The sequence below is a fragment of the Gobio gobio genome (genome assembly GCF_949357685.1).
Source record: "Gobio gobio genome assembly, chromosome: 12".
Classification (NCBI taxonomy): domain Eukaryota; kingdom Metazoa; phylum Chordata; class Actinopteri; order Cypriniformes; family Gobionidae; genus Gobio; species Gobio gobio.
The window spans coordinates 22885480-22907825 of NC_137105.1; the positions used below are offsets into that span (position 1 = coordinate 22885480).

The 22346-nt window shown below is 39.6% G+C and overlaps 1 protein-coding gene across 2 annotated transcripts in view; it reads right to left on the minus strand.

Moving 5' to 3' along the window:
* The window catches only part of mthfd1a (methylenetetrahydrofolate dehydrogenase (NADP+ dependent) 1a, methenyltetrahydrofolate cyclohydrolase, formyltetrahydrofolate synthetase), a 51379-nt gene extending 36225 nt beyond the window's left edge, over nucleotides 1-15154 (minus strand). The window contains exons 1-14 of one of the 2 annotated variants that reach the window (XM_079831463.1): nucleotides 14873-15005; nucleotides 14661-14773; nucleotides 13767-13851; nucleotides 12868-12927; nucleotides 12735-12788; nucleotides 12294-12430; nucleotides 5390-5490; nucleotides 4334-4470; nucleotides 4007-4118; nucleotides 3781-3908; nucleotides 1638-1735; nucleotides 1359-1532; nucleotides 1009-1145; nucleotides 57-103 (exon numbers count right to left, since the gene is read on the minus strand). In XM_079831463.1, coding sequence (XP_079687589.1) covers nucleotides 57-103; nucleotides 1009-1145; nucleotides 1359-1532; nucleotides 1638-1735; nucleotides 3781-3908; nucleotides 4007-4118; nucleotides 4334-4470; nucleotides 5390-5490; nucleotides 12294-12430; nucleotides 12735-12788; nucleotides 12868-12927; nucleotides 13767-13851; nucleotides 14661-14764 — 1374 coding nt within the window. In that variant the 5' untranslated portion in view covers nucleotides 14765-14773; nucleotides 14873-15005. Of the gene's footprint in view, nucleotides 1-56; nucleotides 104-1008; nucleotides 1146-1358; nucleotides 1533-1637; nucleotides 1736-3780; nucleotides 3909-4006; nucleotides 4119-4333; nucleotides 4471-5389; nucleotides 5491-12293; nucleotides 12431-12734; nucleotides 12789-12867; nucleotides 12928-13766; nucleotides 13852-14660; nucleotides 14774-14872 lie in introns of both variants that reach the window. The other variant, XM_079831464.1, reaches the window with a different exon arrangement.
* Between the last annotated feature and the right edge of the window lie 7192 nt (nucleotides 15155-22346).

Sequence of the window (22346 nt, forward strand, 5' to 3'; positions counted from 1 at the left end):
GTTCCATTTGATGAAATATGCTATCGGAACTGTTTTCAAGAGGAACTCAAACATACCTCCTCCAAAGGGATAATCTGAGAGTATCCACCTCCAACAGCAAGCCCTGTGAACAAAAAGCAACCAACAAATCATTTGACCCATTTAAGTTTTTTTTTTTTTGTCTCAGTCTAAATTAACATGGGTAACTGTGAGTTCTGTAAATGAAAATAAGAAGTAAGCCACACTGTGAGATATTAAGTTGCGTGGCAAGAAATTATGAGAAATAAGCTTGAAATCAATTTTCAATTGTGAGATATGTAGTGATAATGGTGGATTTTATGTAACTTTTAGTTTTATTTAATCAATTTCAACTTGTGTTTTCAATTTCGACTTTGTATGACTTTATGACTCGAAATTGAGATAAAAAGTTAGAATTATTACGAATGCTAACCTTTTATCTCATAATTTCGCTTTTTTGTCATAATTATGACGTCAAAATGATTAGATAAGTCATAACTATAACTAACTATACTGTAATTATCATAATTATAACTTTTATTCCATAGTTTCCACAAGTCTCATAATTTAAACTTTTTATCTCATTATGACATAGAATTTAATCATTTCAACATTTTGTCATAATTCCGATTTATGCCATAATAATTTTATAATCTCATAAAGTCAAAATGTATCTCATTATGAGAGTATGTAATCACATTTAACTTTTTATTCACATTATTCACATCATATCACATAATTATGATTTATCAAAGCATGGTTTTATTTTTCTTACACTCGAAAAAATGTGTTGTTTTAACCCAGCGATTGGAGCAAACATTTAACCCAACCACAAGGTTAAAACGACCCATTCACTGGGTTAAAACAACCCAATTGCTGGGTTTGTCCATTTTCAACCCAACTTGGGTTGTTTTTAACCCAGCATTTTTTAGAGTGTATGTGGGGGAAATGAGCTTCCTTCTACAGTAATCATCTTGGAAACGTGAGAAAAAACAAATGTTTGTCCCTCACCCCTAGCACCAAAACAGGATCCTGGGGAAGGCTCTTGCACACAAGCAAAAGCGTTGATATTCAGGAGAGCCCCTAAAGCTTGAGCCAGTCCAAGAGCGATGGTGCGCTTTCCCTCGCCCAATGGAGTAGAAGTAATTCTGGTCACAATAACACAGAATGGATAGACTTTGAAAGCAATGTATTTAGTTCGTTTGGCGAATTGCTCAGAGGCAGAGCTTAAGCTGGATGTGAATGCAGTGTGTCAACCAGGCCTAATGGAGTGTTGCAAGATCGCATTTGGTGCTTGTGGAAAGTTACTACACTATAAGATTATGCTAATGTACATAATAATATTTTAAGATGCATCTTACCCAGTGACAACCACATATTTCCCATCAGGCTGTTTCTCCATGCGTTTCAAAACATCCAGTCGTATCTTAGCCCTACTTCTGCCATATGGCTCCACTTCCTCGGAAAACAGGCCCACCTCTCTTGCAAGCTGACCGACTGGTTTGCTTTGGCATGAATATGAGATTGCAGCATCACTAGGAAATGCAATAGGCATCACATGGGTCAGCAAGTCATGATGACGTCACAGAATAAGCTTAAATAAAACAATCTTTATAATAGCAAGCAAGTCACGACAGTACCTCTGCTGAGGCTCTTGGGGTTTCTTCTTTGTGTACACTATGTTCCACTTCCCTGGAGTATATGTCTGCAGAAACCGCTTTGCACTTTCAACTGTATTCTAATACATATCCAAATGAGAATAACATAAGCATTTGTAAAAGCAAATAATATCAGTTATCAGCCAATATTAGATTTGAAAAAAATATTAATTTTCATTAGCTAACTTCCCCTTATTTTTTAAATTTAAATGACATTTTTGTCATCAAATGTACATCCATTTTCATGCTATTCAAAAGTTTGGGGTCATTAAGATTTATAATATATTAATTGATAAGCCTCTCAAGCAGTCATTACGTGTCACATGACCTTCAGAAATCATTCTAATATGTTGATTTGGAGTTCAAAAACATTTCTGATTATCATCGATTTTTTAAAACTGATTTGCTGCTTAATATTTTTGTTGAAACGCTAAATTTTTTTTATTTGAATTTAGTGTTGCTGAAATTTTGAACAGTGGTGTATATTATAATGTTTTGATGCCTTAATACACTTGTAGTATTTAAAATTATTGGCTTTCATTTTTAGTCTTTTATTTTTTATTATTTAGAAGAATTTCAATATCAGCCATAAAATAAAAATTATATGCTTATTTCTATTGGCCAGAATTTTAATAACAACCCATCTCTAATACACTATCTACTGAGCCCCTAAAGGGACATGGTGAAGAAGAAAAATATGAGATGGCGGGGGAAAGTTTCTCTGGGAAATGCAAAACATTTGCATGAGAGCGGAAAATCAGTGACATTAATTTGTCTTCCCATCTCATATTTTTTTCAAACACCATGTCCCCTTAGAGGCTCCATAAGTATCAACTACAACTGATACTTGAGCGAGCTCTTAACACATTATAGTCCTACACGTCTATTGTGGTCTCAAAATTCTGGCCAGTTGATAATACATAAAATATCAAAATCAACTACAGGCGGTCGATCCTTTTCCTATTTAGCACCTTTGGAACAGTCTTCCTACCATTGTTTGGGAAGCAGACACACTCTGTCAGTTTAAATCTAAAACACATCTAAAAGACTAAAAACACATCTCTTTACTACGGCATACACATAGAACATTATCAATTTATATTATTCAAATCAGTTAAATGATTGTTAGGCTGCATTAACTAGATCAGCCGAAACCGAGAACACTTCCCATAACACCTGATGTACTCGTTTACATCATAAGAAGAATGGCATCTACGCTAATATTAGTCTCTCTGTTTATATCGAGTCAGCCGGATCCGGGCCGTATCCAGATCAGATGGTGGACCTGCGTCTAGACATGACCACAATGCATCCCTGAAGTGTCTGCAGAGATTGTGTCACCTAGACTCTGCACTGGGAAGGCCTCATCGAAACAGCAGCCAGTGGCACTGATCCTTAACAAGCCCATCTCCGGCGTGATGACTTCGATCTTTTAACCAGATGGAACTGGACAAATATTCAGAATGTCCTGATCTAATCTGACTTCTGACTTGTAATGCTGCCTGAATCATAATCATGCACTGTTCGTTCATTGGCCAGAGGAGTACTGGCACCCCGACTGAGCCTGGTTTCTTCCAAGGTTTTTTTCTCCATTCTGTCACCTGATGGAGTTTTGGTTCCTTGCCACCGTCGCATCTGTCCCCTTAGGCTTGCTTAGCTGGGAACACTAAATATTCAACTGTATTTCTGATCCGCTTGCATTGACACCATTGCATTGAGAATTGAACTGAGCTGGACGATGACATCACTGTTTTCTCACTGACTTGACTGATATAAACTTTTAAATTTGTGAGAAATAATATTGTTTAGTACTTTACGGAAAGCTTGTTCAAGGAAAGCAGTTCAAACTTTCCACTAATTTTAGCTAGTGAGCATGAAATAAACTAAGACTCAAAATGCCAGTCTTTTTCAATGATTAAATATTCACAGACTTTGCAATTCCTTAAATTTACATGCAGTAAATACTCTCCTCAAAAAAATCACTCCAGTCTTTGCATTTGTTTGGGGAAATGCAGAGTAGGCCTACATTTTACTGCATTCATTTGTTTGAATAATTGTTGTTGGCACAATTGCTGCACACCTTACAAAGAGGTATTTACAAAGCCATTTGCTCCTGAAATGATACCTTCATTAGCATAGCTACAGTCATGGGTCCGACTCCACCAGGCACTGGGGTGATGTATCCAGCTCGATCTTTAGCTGAGGGGTAGTGCACATCTCCCACCACTCGTTTCCCACTGGCTTTACTGCCATCTGTGTGCGAGTTAAAGGTAAACATGTGAGCTAAATCCAGCAGCTATTTAATATTCCATAACTGCTTCAAACAAGTAGATACAGTCAAGCAGAGAGACCTGGTATATGATTGATACCACAGTCGATGACCACCGCCCCCTCCTTCACCCACTCTCCTTTCACCATCTCAGCTCTGCCAGCACCCACAACCAAGATATCTGCTCTGCCCACCTAAAGAAAACAAGATACTGAATGTTACTCCTGCATTCACTCCAGCACTCCATTCATTACACCAAACTACACACCAGGTCAAGGACGGTACTCAACAACGATAAAGCAAACAATAAATAAATCTCACAATTTTTTAAAGAACCGAGCCATGAGCTCTTTTTTTGTGGTAAAGATGATCTAGAATGTAATGGGAGAGAGAAGCAGATGAAACCAACCTGTTCAGCAAGATCGAGGGTCTTTGAATGACAGGTGGTCACTGTGGCGTGGTTCCATAAGAGCAGATCGTGCATTGGAGCTCCAACAATCTTACTGCGGCCGATCACGACAGCATTCTTTCCCATCACACTCACACCTGCACACATGAATCACACTTGCTAGTGAGCTGCCTAGAGAGGAAGCATTTTCTGATTATTCTAAAAGCTCTTATCTAAATTGTCCTGCCTTGTTTGTGTCAAATTGTAAAGCAGCAACACATGTATCCTTTGTCGGGAAGGCAGAATGCATTGCAATAAGTTCAGTGTTAAAAAGACAAGATGGTCGATGAGGTTATAAAAATATTAATTGCACATAAAAATGTACACTGCTGTTCAAAAATTTGAGGTCTGTACGTTTTTTTCAGCAGTTAAAAAACAGTACAGACATCTATAATCTTACAAAATTTCTATTTAAAAAATGTTGTTCATTTGTAACTTTATATTTACCAAAAAATCCATCAACCAACCCCTAATCCTACCCTGTAGGTAGGTACATGGACATGTAGCTAATTATATTACTCAGTACTTAAATATATAATTACACAGTAACAATGACACGTAAAATAAAGTAACCATTTTAAAGACCCCGAACTTTTGAACGGTGGTGTATTTCATTAAAGACCACAAAATAACAATAAAAAAAGATCTGTATAATTAAAATTGTATATTTTAACAAATCTTTTTGGTGTATTTCTAAGCTTATTAGAGATGCTGTCCATGTAGGCAGTAGATAATAAGGAAGCTCACTAGGTTTTGGATCAGAGCTCCTTTCTGACTCACCTTTGTGCTGCAAAAAAAAGAAAGATTGTTCTGGATTCTTTCCTTTCCTTAGGGTGACAGTTCATTTCATCACCCAGTCATTAGACTGCATTGCTCTGTGTGTATGTATATATAGACTTCACACCTATCCAATGACACTGCACACTGATTGTGCTATAGTATGAAGACAATCATACTATGATTCTGACTGATGAGAGGTAAAGCTCATGGGTAGAGGTTCACATGATTTCCACCCACCGGTCTGACTGATTAGCTCCATACAGCCATTAGGAGTGCAAGGGATGAAACAGTCGCCCAAGTCTCCACGAGACAGCTTCCCCGCATTTATACTGGTCAAGCTGGGAGGAAGACAAATCAAACATTATACAGTTCCAATGTTCTGTGGAGGGTTTGTTTTTAAATATGCCATGCATTAAGGAAGTTCTCCTGAAAATGTATCTCGGGAGTCGGGCATGCATGAGTATTTGCTGCATCAGCATAAAAAATACAGTATTTTACAGTGTGATTTGATTTAAAAATGCAAAAAGTACATACCATCGTTGTGAGCATGTATTATTGATTTGAACTAAATTATTGAGACATAATCTTGACAAACAGTTTTGAAGATTTCAGTCTAACTACATCCCATTTCCTCCCTCACCAAGGTAGGCTATTAAAGATCCCCTGTGGTGAAAATCAAGTTTTTAATGTTGTTTATATGTCTGTGTGGTGTTTTAATATGCTTTAAGACAAACCATGTGCAAATTCATAAGTCAACCCCATTGCTGAGTATGAGGGAGAGTCTCAAGAGAAGCCAGGTTATACTGGTATATTTTTCTGTTGATATGAAAAATCATGTACATTTAGCAACATAGAGGGTGAATTATGTATATGACAATGTTATGATGAAATATGCCTTTCTCCACTGCTGTTATAAGTTGTTTCTAAGGATACTGATTTTTAGAAGGCAGACTGAGATGGCGAACGGCAACATGGTTTGTGTAACATTAGCAACACATTACAAGCTGTTTTATAATGTAGTCAAGCAAAAGGTTAGGTGTGTTCGACATCGGCTGCGGCTGGATGCAACCGATCGGCGATATTAGCCGCGTGCAGGCGGGGAGGAGCTGCAAACGGAGACGTGAAGTCGGATACTTTCTGCTTCCTGCAGTGACGCTCACGCTGTGTTTGCATACTTTATCACAGCTGAAGTGAAATAAATGCAATATTTGTCAAATACACAGACGTTTCAGAGACATTTTCATTCAATATTGCATGCTTAATACAGCATCTGTGTGTACAAGAATAAAGATCAACATATAAGCCTAAACTATCAATGGAAGCTTTAGCATAAGTTCTGCCGGGAAGACTTAATTGTCATGTCACTTTAATTTTATCTATCCAATCACATGCTAAATACCTGGGTATAAAAGATCGGTACTTAAGCATGTTTGAGTTCGCAGATGCTGACGCTCAAATTCACCGCCATCCTCCCCACCACCTCCAAGTTAAATCCTTCCTTACATCCACCCCACCACCACCAGGATGGTCCCTTCCATACCTCACGGGGGTCAGCTGCGCCTCTGCCTTCGTCTTCAGGCAGGATAAGCAGAGTCCGGACCCTCAGATTGCTAGCTACGGACGGGGCCTATGCCAATATACTTTATTGCTTGCTGGGTTGTTAATAAATGGATTATTGTCATAGTATTTAATCTCCCGAGTCTTTCTGGCAGAAATGAAGTGGGGTCTGCATTTTTTATCAGTTTTATTTTGATAAACATAACAATATAACATCGCAACAACATGAAAAGAGGTTTTACCGTTATAAAAAACTGATTTGTGAGCATTAGTGATTTTAGAATAAACACAAAACACAGGTGATAGCTGTAATACGTGAATCTGGCCAATCGTAGAACAGCTGTCTCATCATCAGAGTCCGTGCAGTCTCGTGCAGCCACTCTAGAGGAGCTGCCTCAAGTCGGACAACATTTCTAACCGGCATGCATTGCTTCAAGTCAGCCGCCGATCGGTCTGCGCATCGCTGTATCAAGTCGAACAAGCCTAATATCATATTGTAATGTCTAGTGTTTTGTTTCATGTTCAGGGTTTCCTGGTTTGTCATGTGATTCCATTGTGCCCTCATGTGATCATGTAATGTGCTTTCCTAGTCTCTTGTTGTCATTGGTTGATTTAATCATGTGGGTTCTTAGTTCAGTTCTGTCATTGATTCATTTTCTTGATTGTTCACAGGTGTGTCTTTAGTCATTTAGTCCTTGTGTATTTGAGCCCTCATGTTTGCCTTGTTACCTGGTCTAGTATTGTTCCTTGTACCAGAGTCCTGCACGGGTGCGGGTACCCGACGGGTGACCCGCGAATATTGCTGAAACGGGTGAAAAACATCCTAGTATGTCGAATATGGGTGCGATTCGGGTCGGACAAGGGAGAAACACGGGTCTAAACACGGGTTTTAAACAGTCACGTGCAAACGAATATAGGCCTATATATAAACAATATATGCATGTATATTGTAGATGTGTTCCTAAAAATATGCATATACAAAAATATGCCTTGCCTGTATTCCAAGTTGATAAAAATTTCAAATCCATATCAGGTTATCTGTGGCCGCGCGTGCCCTCACAGAAGAATCACAACCACGTGCGCTCTGCCTGCACTCGTCGAGATGGATCATGAGGAGTTTAAGAAAACATAGACGCAAATGTGGAACTTCATCGCTGAGGAAGCACGCAGATAACTGTGGTAACAAACCAAGCACAAGCAGTTCTATCGAACAGTATTTGTGTTGTTTCCAGAGTTTGGTCTCTTAATAACACTGTCTTAGTACATTAAGCCACGTTAAGTGTTTTTTTTATAATGGTTTTCTATGGTAGGAAAACGTTTAACGTGTAATTATACGTGTTGCGTTCATATTCTGGGCTCATCTGATTTTTTGTACATAGTATACGTTATTAGTATTATGTTCACTGAGTTTGGTCTCTTAATAACAGTAGCTACATTAAGCCACGTTAAGCTCCCGGCAGAAGTTGTCCTTGTGTTAATGGTCGTGTAATAACTTCTGTATGCTGGCAATAAACATTTTTGTAAGTGTGTCTATAATGTGACATGCTAAACTGATTTTATTCTGGGTGCGGGTCAGGTGTCGGTTCTATTTTAAGCGGGTCGGGTGCGGATTTTATTTAGTGGTGCTGTCGGAAAACGGGTCGGATGCAGGTTTAAGCACTGCAGGTACGGGCGGGTGCGGGTTTTTAAAATCGGACCCGTGCAGGACTCTGCCTTGTACCACTGTTGGTAAGTCAGTTCAAGTCAAGTCCTTATTTGTTTTGTACACTTCTAATAAACTCCACATGGGTTCAACTGCAACTTGCCAATGTTACAGAATACTTAAGACCTATATAAGACCTTGCCAAATGAACCCAGGTGTTTGTTGCCTCCTGCATCTACCCCCAGGTAATCTTCCCCTGGAATGAACCCATTTGTTCACTGTTTCCTGGGGGAAAATACACTGGTCCCTGGAGGAATATATTGACCATGCCTTGTTTTTAAGTGGTTCCTCGTTTACTGTGGGAATGGCGGATGAGGGGCCCTGCAATCCCACAGTACCCACCAAACCAGAGATTCCCTTTCGAAAGGGAACTCGCGCTGCGTCAGCTGACGCTACGGGGAACGCCTCCAGCGTGACAAGTGTCTGAACTACTATCGAATCACAGCGATCCTATTGACCGGCGACAGCCTATGATGTCATCAAGGTGCGACCAGGAAGTATATAAGGGCGCCTTGCAAACATGACACCGCTTTTTCGTCTTCAGGGACTGTTCTGTCTGAATGCTTTGAGTTAAGGTAATCCAATTTCATTATTGTATACACACAAGCTGTGTTTCTGCCTGGGATCAAGAGCATGCACAGTCAGCTCTTATCGAGCTGTTTGTTTGTTTGTATAATGTGAGCGTTTGTCAATCCGAGATCGCTCTGCTCCCGTCTGGTTCTCTTCCTGAGGGAAGAGGGTTTGGCATCAGAGATCGCTCTGCTCTCGTCTGGTTCTCTTCCTGAGGGAAGAGGGTTTGACATCAGAGATCGCTCTGCTCTCGTCTGGTTCTCTTCCTGAGGGAAGACGGTTTGGCATCCGAGACTGATGATGCGGTCCCACTCATGCCGAGGCTGAGTGCGGACGCACGTCACGGGTTTCTCGGTTAAAGCTCGCTGAGATTGTCACAGGAAGGCGTTCTTCCCTCTGACGATCTGGCGAGACTTGTTTGCAAATGCTCTAGGGATGGCTGTGAGAAGGGGATTAATCTCCTCAGCTATCCCGACCGTGTATGCTGAGCCATTGAATTATGAAACGCGCTGCAGGCGGGCTGCGGCCGCTGTGTTAGCGCTTTAGAGGAGATATTGTTTGTGTAGGACTAAACAATCGATTTTCTCCCCAGCCATAAATCATGGGCTCAGTTGGGCTTTCATTCCTTCCTGATCTTCCTAATGAGATCAAGAGGGCATGGAATAACCTATATTTGGTTCATATTCACTGACATCAGCAGTGTGACATCAGCTGTATGTCGCTGATGTCGGGAGGAAAGGAGAATATGGGTATGTGTCGTCGCCTCCGATTAACGGGATGTTTGATCTCGCATCTGGGAAGCTGAGAGCTCCAACCCTGCCAGCTAAACGATGCTTCTTACACCATGGTGGTGTTTCGTGCGCACCAGGCCGGTTTGCTGAGGGATCTCCATTAGGGGATGTTTTCCCTGATGCGGTGGTTGTGCAACAGTCTGGGCCCGAGGGCCAGCATCGCCGAGGAATAGCGCATTTGGCAGTGTCTGAGGACCTGCATGGATCCAGCAGTAAACCTCATTCGACTCCGTCAAGGTAACTGACCACTCGAGGACCACACCAGAGAGTTTCTGGACCTTGCATACTTTGTAGACTTTCCTGATTTTGCTCTCATTGACTTTTATTGTTATGGACTCAATGATTACTACCAATCTAAACTCTTCCGTGATGGTCCTCGAAGGTTGCTGATTTCTGGACTATGCCCTACAGTTGAGTGGTTCTGCATTCACTGTGGGAGTCGCAGAAGAGGAACACTGCACTCCAGCAGTACCCACCAGTCCAGAATTTCATCCTGTCATAGTCACCGTCCAGGGTCCAGCGACGTTCCCTGTCTCTATCCAGAGTCCAGAGACGGCTCCAGCCACTGACCATCGTCCAGAGACGGCTCCAGCCACTGACCAGCGTCCAGAGACGGCTCCAGCCACTGACCAGCATCCAGAGATGGCTCCAGCCACTGACCAGCGTCCAGAGATGGCTCCAGCCACTGACCAGCGTCCAGAGATGGCTCTAGCCACTGACCATCGTCCAGAGATGGCTCCGTCTCCTTCCGTCCCGAGTCCAGAGAGGACTCCGCATCCTGTCACGAATCCAGAGAGAACTCCGCCTCCTGTCACGAGTCCAGGGAGGACTCCGTCTCCTGTCACGAATCCAGGGAGAACTCCGCCTCCTGTCACGAGTCCAGGGAGGACTCCGTCTCCTGTCCCGAGTCCAGAGTGGACTCCGACTGGGCCACCTGCTCAGCCGTAGGTGTCTTCAAACCCCTCTGCACAACTGTGGTGGTTGTCTACTCTGCCGTGGGGGTCTTCAAGACTGTCTGCCCTGCTGTGGTCATCTGCTCCGCCATGGGGTGTAAGACCGTTTGCACTGCTTTGGTGGTCATCTACTCCACCATGGGGTTCTTCAAGCCCATCGGCACTGCTCTGGGGGTCGTCTGCTCCGCCATGGTGGTCAGCCATTCTACCCTGGCCTGCTCTGCTCTGGTCATCTGCCCAGCCTTCTCTGCCCTGGCCGCCTGTCTGGCATGCCCCCCCCCCCCCCCCCCCCCCCCCCCCCGCCTGCTCATCTGTCCAGCCTGCGCCTCCCTGGTCATTTATCCGGCCTGTTCCGCGGACCTGGCCCTCCATCCAGCCCCTGGGTCCGCCTCCACTCCACCTTCCTTCTGGACACTTTTAGGAGCGCCTGGAAGCCGCTCCTTTGAAGGGGGGCTATGTCACGATTCACCAGTGAGAGTGCCCCTGATTACCACCAGAGTACTCCACCCCAGACTGTCATTCAATCAAATGACATGTGATATTGATTAACTATATTAAATGATATAAATATCAAATACATACAGGGGCATTTTTGCTGCCATATCTTGAATTTTGGGGGCATTTGAGCATTTTATTTAATAGACTAAATCACACAGTGAAAGTGTGCACTCTAAATATGTTCTCTAGTCTTAACGTACTAGACTACACATATTGTATGCATGCACTCTCTGGGTGTGTGTGAAGGACATACTCGTTAAAACAACAATTACGATAGTATCGCAGACGATATAAATCGCATACTCCTACTTTGGGATGAATTAGAGTGGAGACTGTAAGCGAGGCCTTCTCGTCCAACATCAGTGCCTGACCTCACAAATGCGCTTCTAGAAGAATGGTCAAAAATTCCCATAAACACACTCCTAAACCTTGTGGAAAGCCTTCCTAAAAGAGTTGAAGTTGTTATAGCTGTAAAGATCAAAGGTGAGTTTTAAGGGATAAAATTATTGACTACAGGGGGACTTTAAAATGATTACCAGCAGTTTTCAGCCTAAAAAGCTCAATATAGCTTAGTTCCCCCTTCAGTAATCACAGTAAACACTGTGAGGAACATACGGTAACTATGCTCAAAGCTGATGAAACTATCTTGAGGGTAAAGACCCTGGAGGTGGATATTGCTTATTTGTGCAGATTTTAGACTCAGTTGTCCCTCAAAACTACTTTTACATGGATAACTCATCTGAAATCAGTAAAAATGGCCAATATTCACATACATCTACAACGAAGACCTTCACTCTCTGACTTTGGGTGGAAAAACACAGATAAGAGAGCAAAGTAGAGTGATTAGACCTGGAAACTAGAACTAGCAGGATCAAACGATGGGAAAAAGTGTGTAAGATACAACAATCTGAGCTTGTGAAGAAAAACTCTGCAGTTCGCACTACCTGTCGATTCCAGTTAGTTTAATAAGAATAAAATCCACTATTTCTCCCATTCTCTCTGTACTCCTTAAACATACATTTGACAACTGCACTGTATCTTTCTTGAAGAAAAAAACAGACTTCACCTACCCATCAACATCTTTCTCTGGGGCCACAGCATTGGTCACTTTCTCTGTGTTTATTGGGTTGATGGAGTCAAGAGGTAGTTGTACGATGAGACCATGAACCGCTGGGTTCTCATTCACTGCAGCTATGCTTTGTAGGACCTTAAGAAAATCAGTGGGATCAGCCTTCAACCTACTTTTTCTCATAAAACAAAGTTTAATTTGCTGTGTGCCACATTTGATCAATAGTTTAGAATGCTATTGATCTATTCCAATCTATGACCAAAACCAGATGAAATTCAACAGCATGATTCAAAGTTGATATGAACAGAAGGCTTCACACGCCTCTGATTTTCATTATAATGAATTGTGAGCAATGCCACATGTATATATGAAAGGAGAAAGGATAGAAATTGAGACGAGGCGAATCACACATTTGTTATTGTTTGAGGCCTGTTTCTCTTACTTCATCTTCTGTGGCTGTTTCGGGAAGCCTAATGTGGTTCGCATTGATTCCAATCTATGTAAGGGAGAGAGACAGTGTCAGCGAGAGGTTTATGATAAACATGATTTCTGTTTATTAAATCAGCTCACTGAACCTCAGCCGCTGCCTTGAGCTTCATGCTGATGTAGAGGTTTGAGTCATCTCTGTCCCCGACCTAGAACAAACCACAGGCTACATGAGAGTGTGCAGAGGATAGTGCTTTTTTTTTACATCACGAAAAACAGAATCAGCAAACAACTCACTGATCTAATATGTCTAATATATCTATGATCTCACAATACTGGTAAAAATTTTACTAAATAATGCTGTATTCTCGAATTATTTTAATATTTCTGAGAAAATGTTTTTATTTTTTCAAATTATGCTTAATAGTCTATAATAGTTTATTATATGAATAGATAAACATAATGAAAAAAATATTTAAATATATTTAAGTACAACTATTTTGCATGTTAATTTTTATTTATTTATTAAATAGAATATTTGTGAAATTATATGAATATTTAAACAAAAACATTTATAATATATATTATTACATTTTGATCAAATTTAAATGCATCTTATTTATGTTTTGTTTTAAATCTAGTTATTTGTATCTAATGGACAAATGTATTTATCAAAAGAACAACACAACAACACATTACAAGCAGTGAGGTTGTTATGAATCAAGACATGAGTCACGTGCCATATCAATGTTATCTTATCCCAGTGACCTTACACTAACACACCTTTCGATCATGTTGCACAGCAATGCACACTTTTGCATTTATCAACACATGACCATGAAGCCATAGGGAGATAATCTATTTTAACGCAACACCCACAACCGTGAGAGAGAAGAAAATGGCACATTACCAAATGACCATCTGGAGTAGAGTGAGAGAAAAGAAGAAAGATGAGTCAGAATATCAAGAGAGATGAAATTATACAGCTAGCTATCACCACAAGGTGTATTATACGGGCCAAAATAATGAGCAAGAGGTCCAGAATGACCTGCAGCACAACCAGGCCTGGCCTGAAGCCTGGGAGCTGAGTCTTCATCTCTGCTACCTCCTTCTTCAGTCGCTCCTTCACCTGTCTGGACATAAAGAGAAGAACGGCATTTTATCCACCACCAGGTTCTTAAAAATGTGTATTTTTTATTTATTGTTAGATCAATTTGTTGCTCAAATAATACATTAAAATATACATTAAACAAAAACACTATTTTAAGCTGCAATGTCAAGAAACTGAACTCATCTAAATGTCTTTCTCACAAAGTGTATTAAGTAGAATTAATACAACTAATTTCTAATTAATTAGTAGAAATCTACAATATCAACAAATACTTTGCTACTTAAATAAAAATGTTTTAAATGTTTTTGAAAAAAGTCTGCTGCTCACGAAGGTCGCATTTATTTGTTAAAAAATACAGCAAGAACACTAATATTTTGAAATATTACAAACATTTTCAATATCTGTTTTCTATTTTAATATATTTTAAAATGTAATTTATTCCTGTGATGGTAAATCTGAAATTTTAAATCTGAAAAAAAAAAAAGCATAATTACACTTCAGTGCAATGTGATCCTTTAGATATCATTCTAATGTGCTGATTTGTGCTCAAGAAACATATATTGTTATTATTACCAATGTTGTGATGCTTAATATTTTTGTAGAAAGTGTGTAAAAAGAATGTAAAAGTCTTTACTTTCAATTCTCAACGATTTAATGCATCCTTGAAATCATTATATTATGAACATATGGCCATGGCTTAAAATCCAACACTCAATTTGATAAAACATTTCTATATCCAAAAAAGGGGGTCCCATCAAAAAGATCAACCCTTCAAACCTGATCTACCTGATTCCAACATCTGAAGGGCCCCTCAAATACACTCAAACTTACTGCGAGGTCTTGTTTCCGGACACAATGGTTGCCATGGTGCACTGGCTGCCCCGGTACCCCAAAGCTCCTCGCCGGAGCACGGAGGCTGTGAGAAGGGCAAACATATCCAGCTACTGAGCACAACAAAGTGGCAAAGTTAGTAGGAAAACATTATAGACAGAAAAAAAAAACTTTAAAATAAAGATGCTTCGGTATTCTACAAATATCAACACCTGTCCTGTGTGAAAACTGTCTGCACACCAAGTTCTCGCTCTCTGCTTTCTGCAAACGTCTCCTGCTGTCACGGGAAACTGTGCATGCGCAGCTCCCAAACCAAAGTGTTATCACTGGATCCAGCTGCGGCATTCCAGGCTATTCCAATATGAGTGGGGAAGTAAGCTGATAAAGGAGCCCTGTCAAGGCTGCAAAGTTTAGACAAGCTCAATCAAACAGCCACATGGTGTGCGGAAAAAGCTTGCACGGGGCCAAAGAGGTTAAAATACAACTGCTGGACTGTAAAGGAAGTGGGCTGTTTCTTAGCAAAGAGCCAGGCAGCCAATCAGGGATCCTTTGAGCTGGGAGAGGAGCATTCTTGGGACTCTGAGCCTGCGAAAGAACTCCAGCATGTGATCTCCAAATGAGACCCTCCTTCTCACGTCTCTGTAAGCAGCCGACACTAAAGTCTTCAAAACAGCTGTCAATCATACAGTCTCTGGGAGGAGTCGAGTGCAGAGAAGTAAACACTTGATTTTTGTGTTTACAGTTTGTGCTGCCAGCAAAGTCATATAAGTATTTGTTTGTTTTAAGGCATTTCTGCCATGATGCTGAAATGATATCGGCTAGGTGAGGTGTCTTAAACTTTCACTTTGCAAGTTTGAAGTATTAAAGATTTCAGTCTTTAATAATGCATTTATGACATCGCCTAACTAAATGTAAGAAATACATTGATTTAATAGATATGCATAATATCACATATCTCACATAAGTTGTTCGAAAGAAAATGTCAACAGAAAACTTGACTCAAAAAAGAAACGAAACGGTTTGTTGCTGTTAACTTTAGCGCCCTCTAGTGAGAAATGGTTGCATAACAACTTTGAGAAATGTCCTCTGTAGATTTGACCATTTCTTTTTTAGTTCTAGTTTTTAGCAAAGTAATTTAGTCTAAGCCTAATTTAATCATAATGTGGGTGTTTATTCAAGACATTTCTGGCAAATTATTTGTTTATATTATTTGTATATGGGGGGGGGGGGGGTCACTCTTTTTTACACATGCCTTCATACTGAACAAGTAACAAATACATCATTTAATTTTTTTTTAATTGTGTCTGTTGCCCAGATGTGGTGTAATTGTTACGACAACCAACAATTTTATCTCTAATACATAAAAAAATAAACGAATTTGACATAAATGGCTCTCATCCTGTGTTTTAATGTACTTATAATAAAGTTGTTTTTTTAAAATCCCCTGCAAAATACATTTTGAACTGTCTACTCAAAGAATCATAAAAAAGTATCACATTTTCCACCAAAATAAGCAGCACTGCTGTTTTTTATTTAACACTGATAATAATAATAATAATAATAATAATAAGAAGAAGAAGAAGAAGAAGAAGAAGAAGAAGAAGAAGAAGAAGAAGAAGAAGAAGAAGAAGAAATAGAAGAAACGTTTCTTGAGCACCAAATCAATATATTAGAACGAGTTCTGAAGGATCACGTGACACGGAAGACCACTACTAAAACTAAAATTTATATGACCACTAGGGGGCAATATCGTGTTAGCTTTCAATGAAAGTGACCTCACAAACGAGTCAAGCTCCAGAATCCAGATATAGGCCTGTCAGTGCAAATTGCTTTCAGTTAAAACAGCCCAAACATTTTAGTCTAGGACTAGGCTTGTCTGTGAAACTGGGCAATAGTGATGCAATATAAACCCACTTTATATTTTATATTTTATACTTACTTTTTTATATATAGCCTAAATTCTGTTATATTCTTTAACAGAAAATATGCAGGTGTATTGCCTCCTAAAATGTGTACTTTACCAAACATACTTCAGTAGATGCTAGATACAGTCTTGTAAGAAGTTTAATAAAATAGTCAGCAATGAAAGACTGACAAACAAAATCAGGCTGATGAATATTCATCTTTTAAACCACAACTGTGCTTTTCTCATATACAGTCCAATCTCTGGTGAATTCCCACAAATGAACAGTCTGGCTATTCACCATGCAGATCCACCAGGCTCTCCAGAACACCATTAGTGTCCTATAAGCATTAAAATCATTAGGATTATTTCCTGCTTAAGGGACATTAGAGTGTAATTGCTCTGGTCTGACTGATCTTGTTAGCTAAATAATATAAGCCTGACTTCCTTCTGGTGCTGAGGAGAAAATATTTGAAGAGTGATTTTACATTTACACACATTGCCAGAGGTCCATTACATCGTGCCACATGAGTCACTGAGACGCCACAGACCCAGAGCTTTCTCTGCCCTGTGTTTGGATCTGTTTGGATCTTCAATAACTGGTGTATATCAAATACCTTTGCATTGGCTAGTTGGTAATAGAACTCATTGAAATGGTTTGTATTGATTTTTGCTTGTCTTCAAAACCTGCTGAACAGCCTTCTCAAATCCCTAAAGACTCACACATACTCTCTTACAGTTTATAAAAGTACAAAATATGTCTTGCAGCCACAAGTTGTATACACAGCTTCCTTTTTAAAGTGTCATGAAACCCCTCTTTTATCACTGGCCGTTCACACTGTCGTGTGTATCTGATGACAACTAATTTCTCAATGCAACAAACCATGTTGCTTTTGCTCTTGTTTAGGAAAAGTACATTGAACTTTTATCATGTCTGACTGACTCTGTGAGCTTTACACTTCTTAACTATCCACAATCTAAAGTGAATGTTCTTTTGAACTTCCATTCATTTGAGAATTCAGAAAATAATCAAGTAGCACAAAAATACAGCACATTAAGAATAATCATTTCTTGAGTTTCTGGAAATGTTCAGCCCTTTATGAGTTTGCATTACACACTTTTAGCTAACAATAAAAGTGTACTCAATGCTTTTGTTTTTAACATACATAGCCTAAATCCATTTGATACATTTCCCCAGGAAACATGCAAAAAAATAAGTTAAAAATATGGATTTTCCACATGGCCCTACCGACATTTATTAAGTTAACAGCTGAAATAAATTGCTCTATATAATTATACATCAAAATTTCCTGATGCACAACATGAAATCTGAAGGCACAGCATGTAATCTTGATTTACAATGGGACTTCCTTTGCATGTGATGATGGATATTGTCATAGTTTTGTGAAAACTCCTCCTCCTCCTCCTCCTCCTCCTCCTCCTCCTCCTCCACCTCCACCTCCACCTCCACCTCCACCGCCTTAAAATACACTCTAAAAAAAAAAGGTTCTATATGGCACCAAAAATGGTTCTTGGCTCGTAATCATAGGGGAACCTTTTTTAGTACTATATAGCACCAATTTTGGTGCTTCAGTGGTTCTTTAGTGGTTCTTCAGAGGTTCTTCACCGGTTCTTTGACTAAGGTGCTATATAGCACCTCTGAAGAACCGCTGAAGAACCACTGAAGCACCAAAATTGGTGCTATATAGCACTAAAAAAGGTTCCCCTATGATTACGAGCCTTTTTTATAGAGTGTACCCTCTTACACACCTTTGCTGACAAGCTCAAACTTGCATATGACATGAGACTAATAAGAACTATTTGGGCGTATGTGTGGGCGGCTCGCTTGTTAAACAGATTGGCCTGTATGAAATTGATGTCCTTATCAGAGGTGATGCATTCCCTGGAGAAACATGAGCTAGCCAAAACAAACAGAGAAAAGTAAAAGAGATTGGTATGTTTGGCACACATATATATAAGTAGTTAATGTAGTTAATGTGTGTTAATGCTTGGAGACACAGAGACATTCACATATGCAATATGCAAAGATAGTCCAATTATCTCTCCTTTTCTGAGTTCTTTTGGCCTTTCGTAACATTTTTTTTCCCCTCTAAAGTAATGGACTGAAAATCAAATGCTCTATTTGCACTCTGCTTTTACATTTTAACTCACTAAGGACAGAACATTTTGTGACTCAGATTGTTAATAGGGTTGTGAAAGCAAATTTACTTTGTGCTTGTTTCTGGGGAAGTGAAAATCACATTAATTCCTGAACAAGTGCAGACAGTCACCTCTGTCCCACTTATGTCATACAGCAGCCTTAATCTTCATAAAGCAGAGTAAGCAAGACACAGTGCGATAAATCAGCTATGGTGATCACTAGTGGAAATCAAGAGATGAGACATGATGGTGATTTAGGGGCAGCGCTGTGCTTTTTTTCTCCCTGGATGCCAGCCTGGACTCACTTGTGTCAAAACGCAAGTAAAGGTAGGATGGCACATCCCTAAATGGGTCATTGAACTGGGACAGTGTGTAATATTTGCAGGGTGGAAAAAAAAATTGCATTCGAGATCAACCTAAATGTAAATTCATGCAAGTTAGACTTATGCTTATGAGAGGCTTAATAGTTTGGGGTGTAAACTGTTTGGTTGTTGTGGTACAAAATCAACATAGTGCTTTTATTGTTGATCCTACTGTGCTTAAAAAGTTGCATGAATCATCAAATGTTTACAGTCAACAAGTTTTACAGTCAGTGCAATAGCTTAAGTAAAAGTTATTGTACAGCAACAGCGATCATTATCGCTAAATAAACAGCGACAGAGTGATCAGGAACAAAATTACAGCAAAATTAATTCTGAAGTCGTTCAAGCTTATTTTAATAACAGAGAGGCACAAGATGGTGCCAGTTGCATTGAGTTTAAAGATGAATAATAAATGTATTGGATTATTTGCCTGGAGAAATTCTGTATTAAATCCATTTATCTGATAATGGTGTGTTTTATCAACTTTCTCAGTGTAATAGCATATGCGCTCTACATTAACTCTTTCCCTGCCAGCGTTTTTTTTTTAAGTTGCCAGCCACCACCAGGAAAAAATGTCATGGCCCCCAGAATATATATATATATATATATATATTTAATATCTGAACAATATATCAAAAGAAAGAACAGAGCCTCTGCTTTTAAACAAACAAAAACAGATTTATTCTAGTTTCATGCATTCTTTTTATCAACATTTGAATGTGGGTGAGATTCATAAAAAAAGCTAGCCTAGAAATCTAGATGCACCCTAGAGGCAGCAAATCTAATTTGCAGGTAGGGTAGTCTAGCAACTCTCCGTTGGCTTGCGAGCTGGAAAAAACTAATTCTGGTCAGGCCAATCACATCGTGTATAGAGTCGGTGGGCGGGCTTAACATAATGACGGCAGAGTTGCGTTGGTTCCGCGTGCTACTCGTAAACAAAGAAGCTGGCGAACAGCGGTCTTTCGAATATGCTTTTGGTCGCGACACTGGAAGACTTGGAGTTAAGCTTTTCTTTGAGAAAAGATCAAAGGAAGATTCTGAGTTATGTTCTGAGTTTTTCTGACCGGATACGGAAAAAAGTTTAATCTATCAAGCTCCGCTTCACCTCCTTCGTTGCTCTGGTTGGTTGTAGCGCTGAATCCTATTGCGTGCAGAGGGAATTTGAAAGACAACCGTTTATCCCGCCCCTCAGATTGAGCCCTGCCAATGATGTGTTCCCAGACCCAAAATCTTGATGTGGGTCTGGCTTGTCAGGCAAAAAAAAAGCAACATTTTAACACTATAACCGCCAGGGGTCGCTGTATACCTCAAACCGCCAGCAGGTAAAATTTACCCATGCAGATTATTACTGTATTGATACGGCTACAAAAACGCAATATGTCACTGTATTTTGCCACTGTCTTCACAAAGTAATGTATAGAGTCATGAAATGATTAATTTTAGTCATCAACTATGTTTTTGTCCTGTTGTTTTATGCTATTTTAAGCAGGCTACACTAATCCCTTTTTGGTGACTAGCTAAACCAGCCTGCAATGACGACGAGAATTAGATGGAAATAAATACATATTTGGGTGGTGTAATATTATAATTAATCCCATATTAAGATAACCCATGTTTATTTAAATTTCTAAAATACCCTAAATAGACAATGAAGAGCAATAATAATTCACAGCACTGGATCAGATGTATGACAACTTACGATAAGGATAACTTACGAATTCAAGCGCACAGTTTGACCTAATTAATTATTAATTTGTATAGTTATATCATTTATAATTTGAATAAGAGAACAACACCAATAAACTTGGGATAATCATAAAATTGTTTTATTCATTCCATCATATCGGATTTTTTCTTTTTCTTTCAGGAAACGGGCAGACTTGAATAAATAACACAGTAGCAAACAATACTCAATACAAAATTGCAAAACAAAAATGTATAATTGATCCAAAGTTTGAACATTTATAAATAGGCTAAAACATCTTTATTTGACCGTGCGTTGTGTGACTGTTTACACTAAGCCGACTGTAATGTATAATTCCTCTAAAATAGAGGAATTATATAGGGGTAAATTTGACCCGCTGGCGCTTATAGGTATAAATGCCCCGTTTTTAAATCTGGTTTTATCTAATACATTTTTAACAACAGGGGATTGAAAATAACACAGTTTTAGTAAAAGTCAGTGACTGGGAGACTTGGATATTTTATTGGAAATCTGTTATGTACATTTGAAAAACAGCCATGGGTAAATTTTACCCCGTTGCGGTTCTAGTGTTAAACAAAAAGCAGAACAATTTGTGCTTTTTTTTTAAAAAAAGACTACAACGTGCATAAGTAATGCTTTTATCGCTTGTTTCTGCTCCATTTTTTGCATGTGTTTTGATTCGGAGATTCTCTACACTTGAAGATGCATAATAGCGCCCCCTACTGTATAATAGTGAAAACACGGAAAGACTTATATTTCCATCAATGGCCGGGAAAGTGTTGGCAAGAAACGGAAACTGTATTTGTCTTTTCTTCCCTACTGTAACGTATATGAGTGAAGCGGCTTCTCTAAGCAGAAAAAAATGTGGAGCTTGTTTTTTTCCATAGGAACTGGTTAAATTGTTGTAATTTACTAATTGTGCGATCTCTCGAGAGTGATAGGTTGCTGGAGAGGTGAGATTATTGTCCTGTCCTTATGCTGCCTTCGGGCCCTATTTTAACGATTTGAGCACATGGTCTGAAGCACAGGGCGCAGGTGCACTTAGGGTGTGTCCGAATACACTCTTGCTAGTTTAACGGTGGACAAAACGGTCGGCGTGCCAGGCGCATGGTCCAAAAGGGTTGTACGTAGTCTCTTAATTAGTCATGGGTGTGTTTTGGGCGTAACGTGCAATAAATCTCATCTCTCAATAAAAGTCTCATCCCTTTAAAAGCCAGTTGGGCTTGCACCATGGCAGATTCGCTATTTACATGGCAGATTTTTTGAGCAGAAAGACTGAACGCTTCTCCAGAGAGAAATCCTTTTATTTTTAATATTTAAAAAGTGTGTGTGCTGCTGCGCATCCCTGTGTGTGTAATAAGCAGAGTGTACGCACGGTATGTACCCGCCTATAGGCGCATATTGCTAATGTGCCCTTTAAATAGCACAAAAAATACTGTGCTATTGACTTTAGACCAGGTTTTTGTTGGTCAATGGCGCAGTCATTTTCAGTTGCCTCAAAATTGCAACGCCAACAATGAGCCTGAACACCCGTTTTAAGACCAGCATGGGCGCGA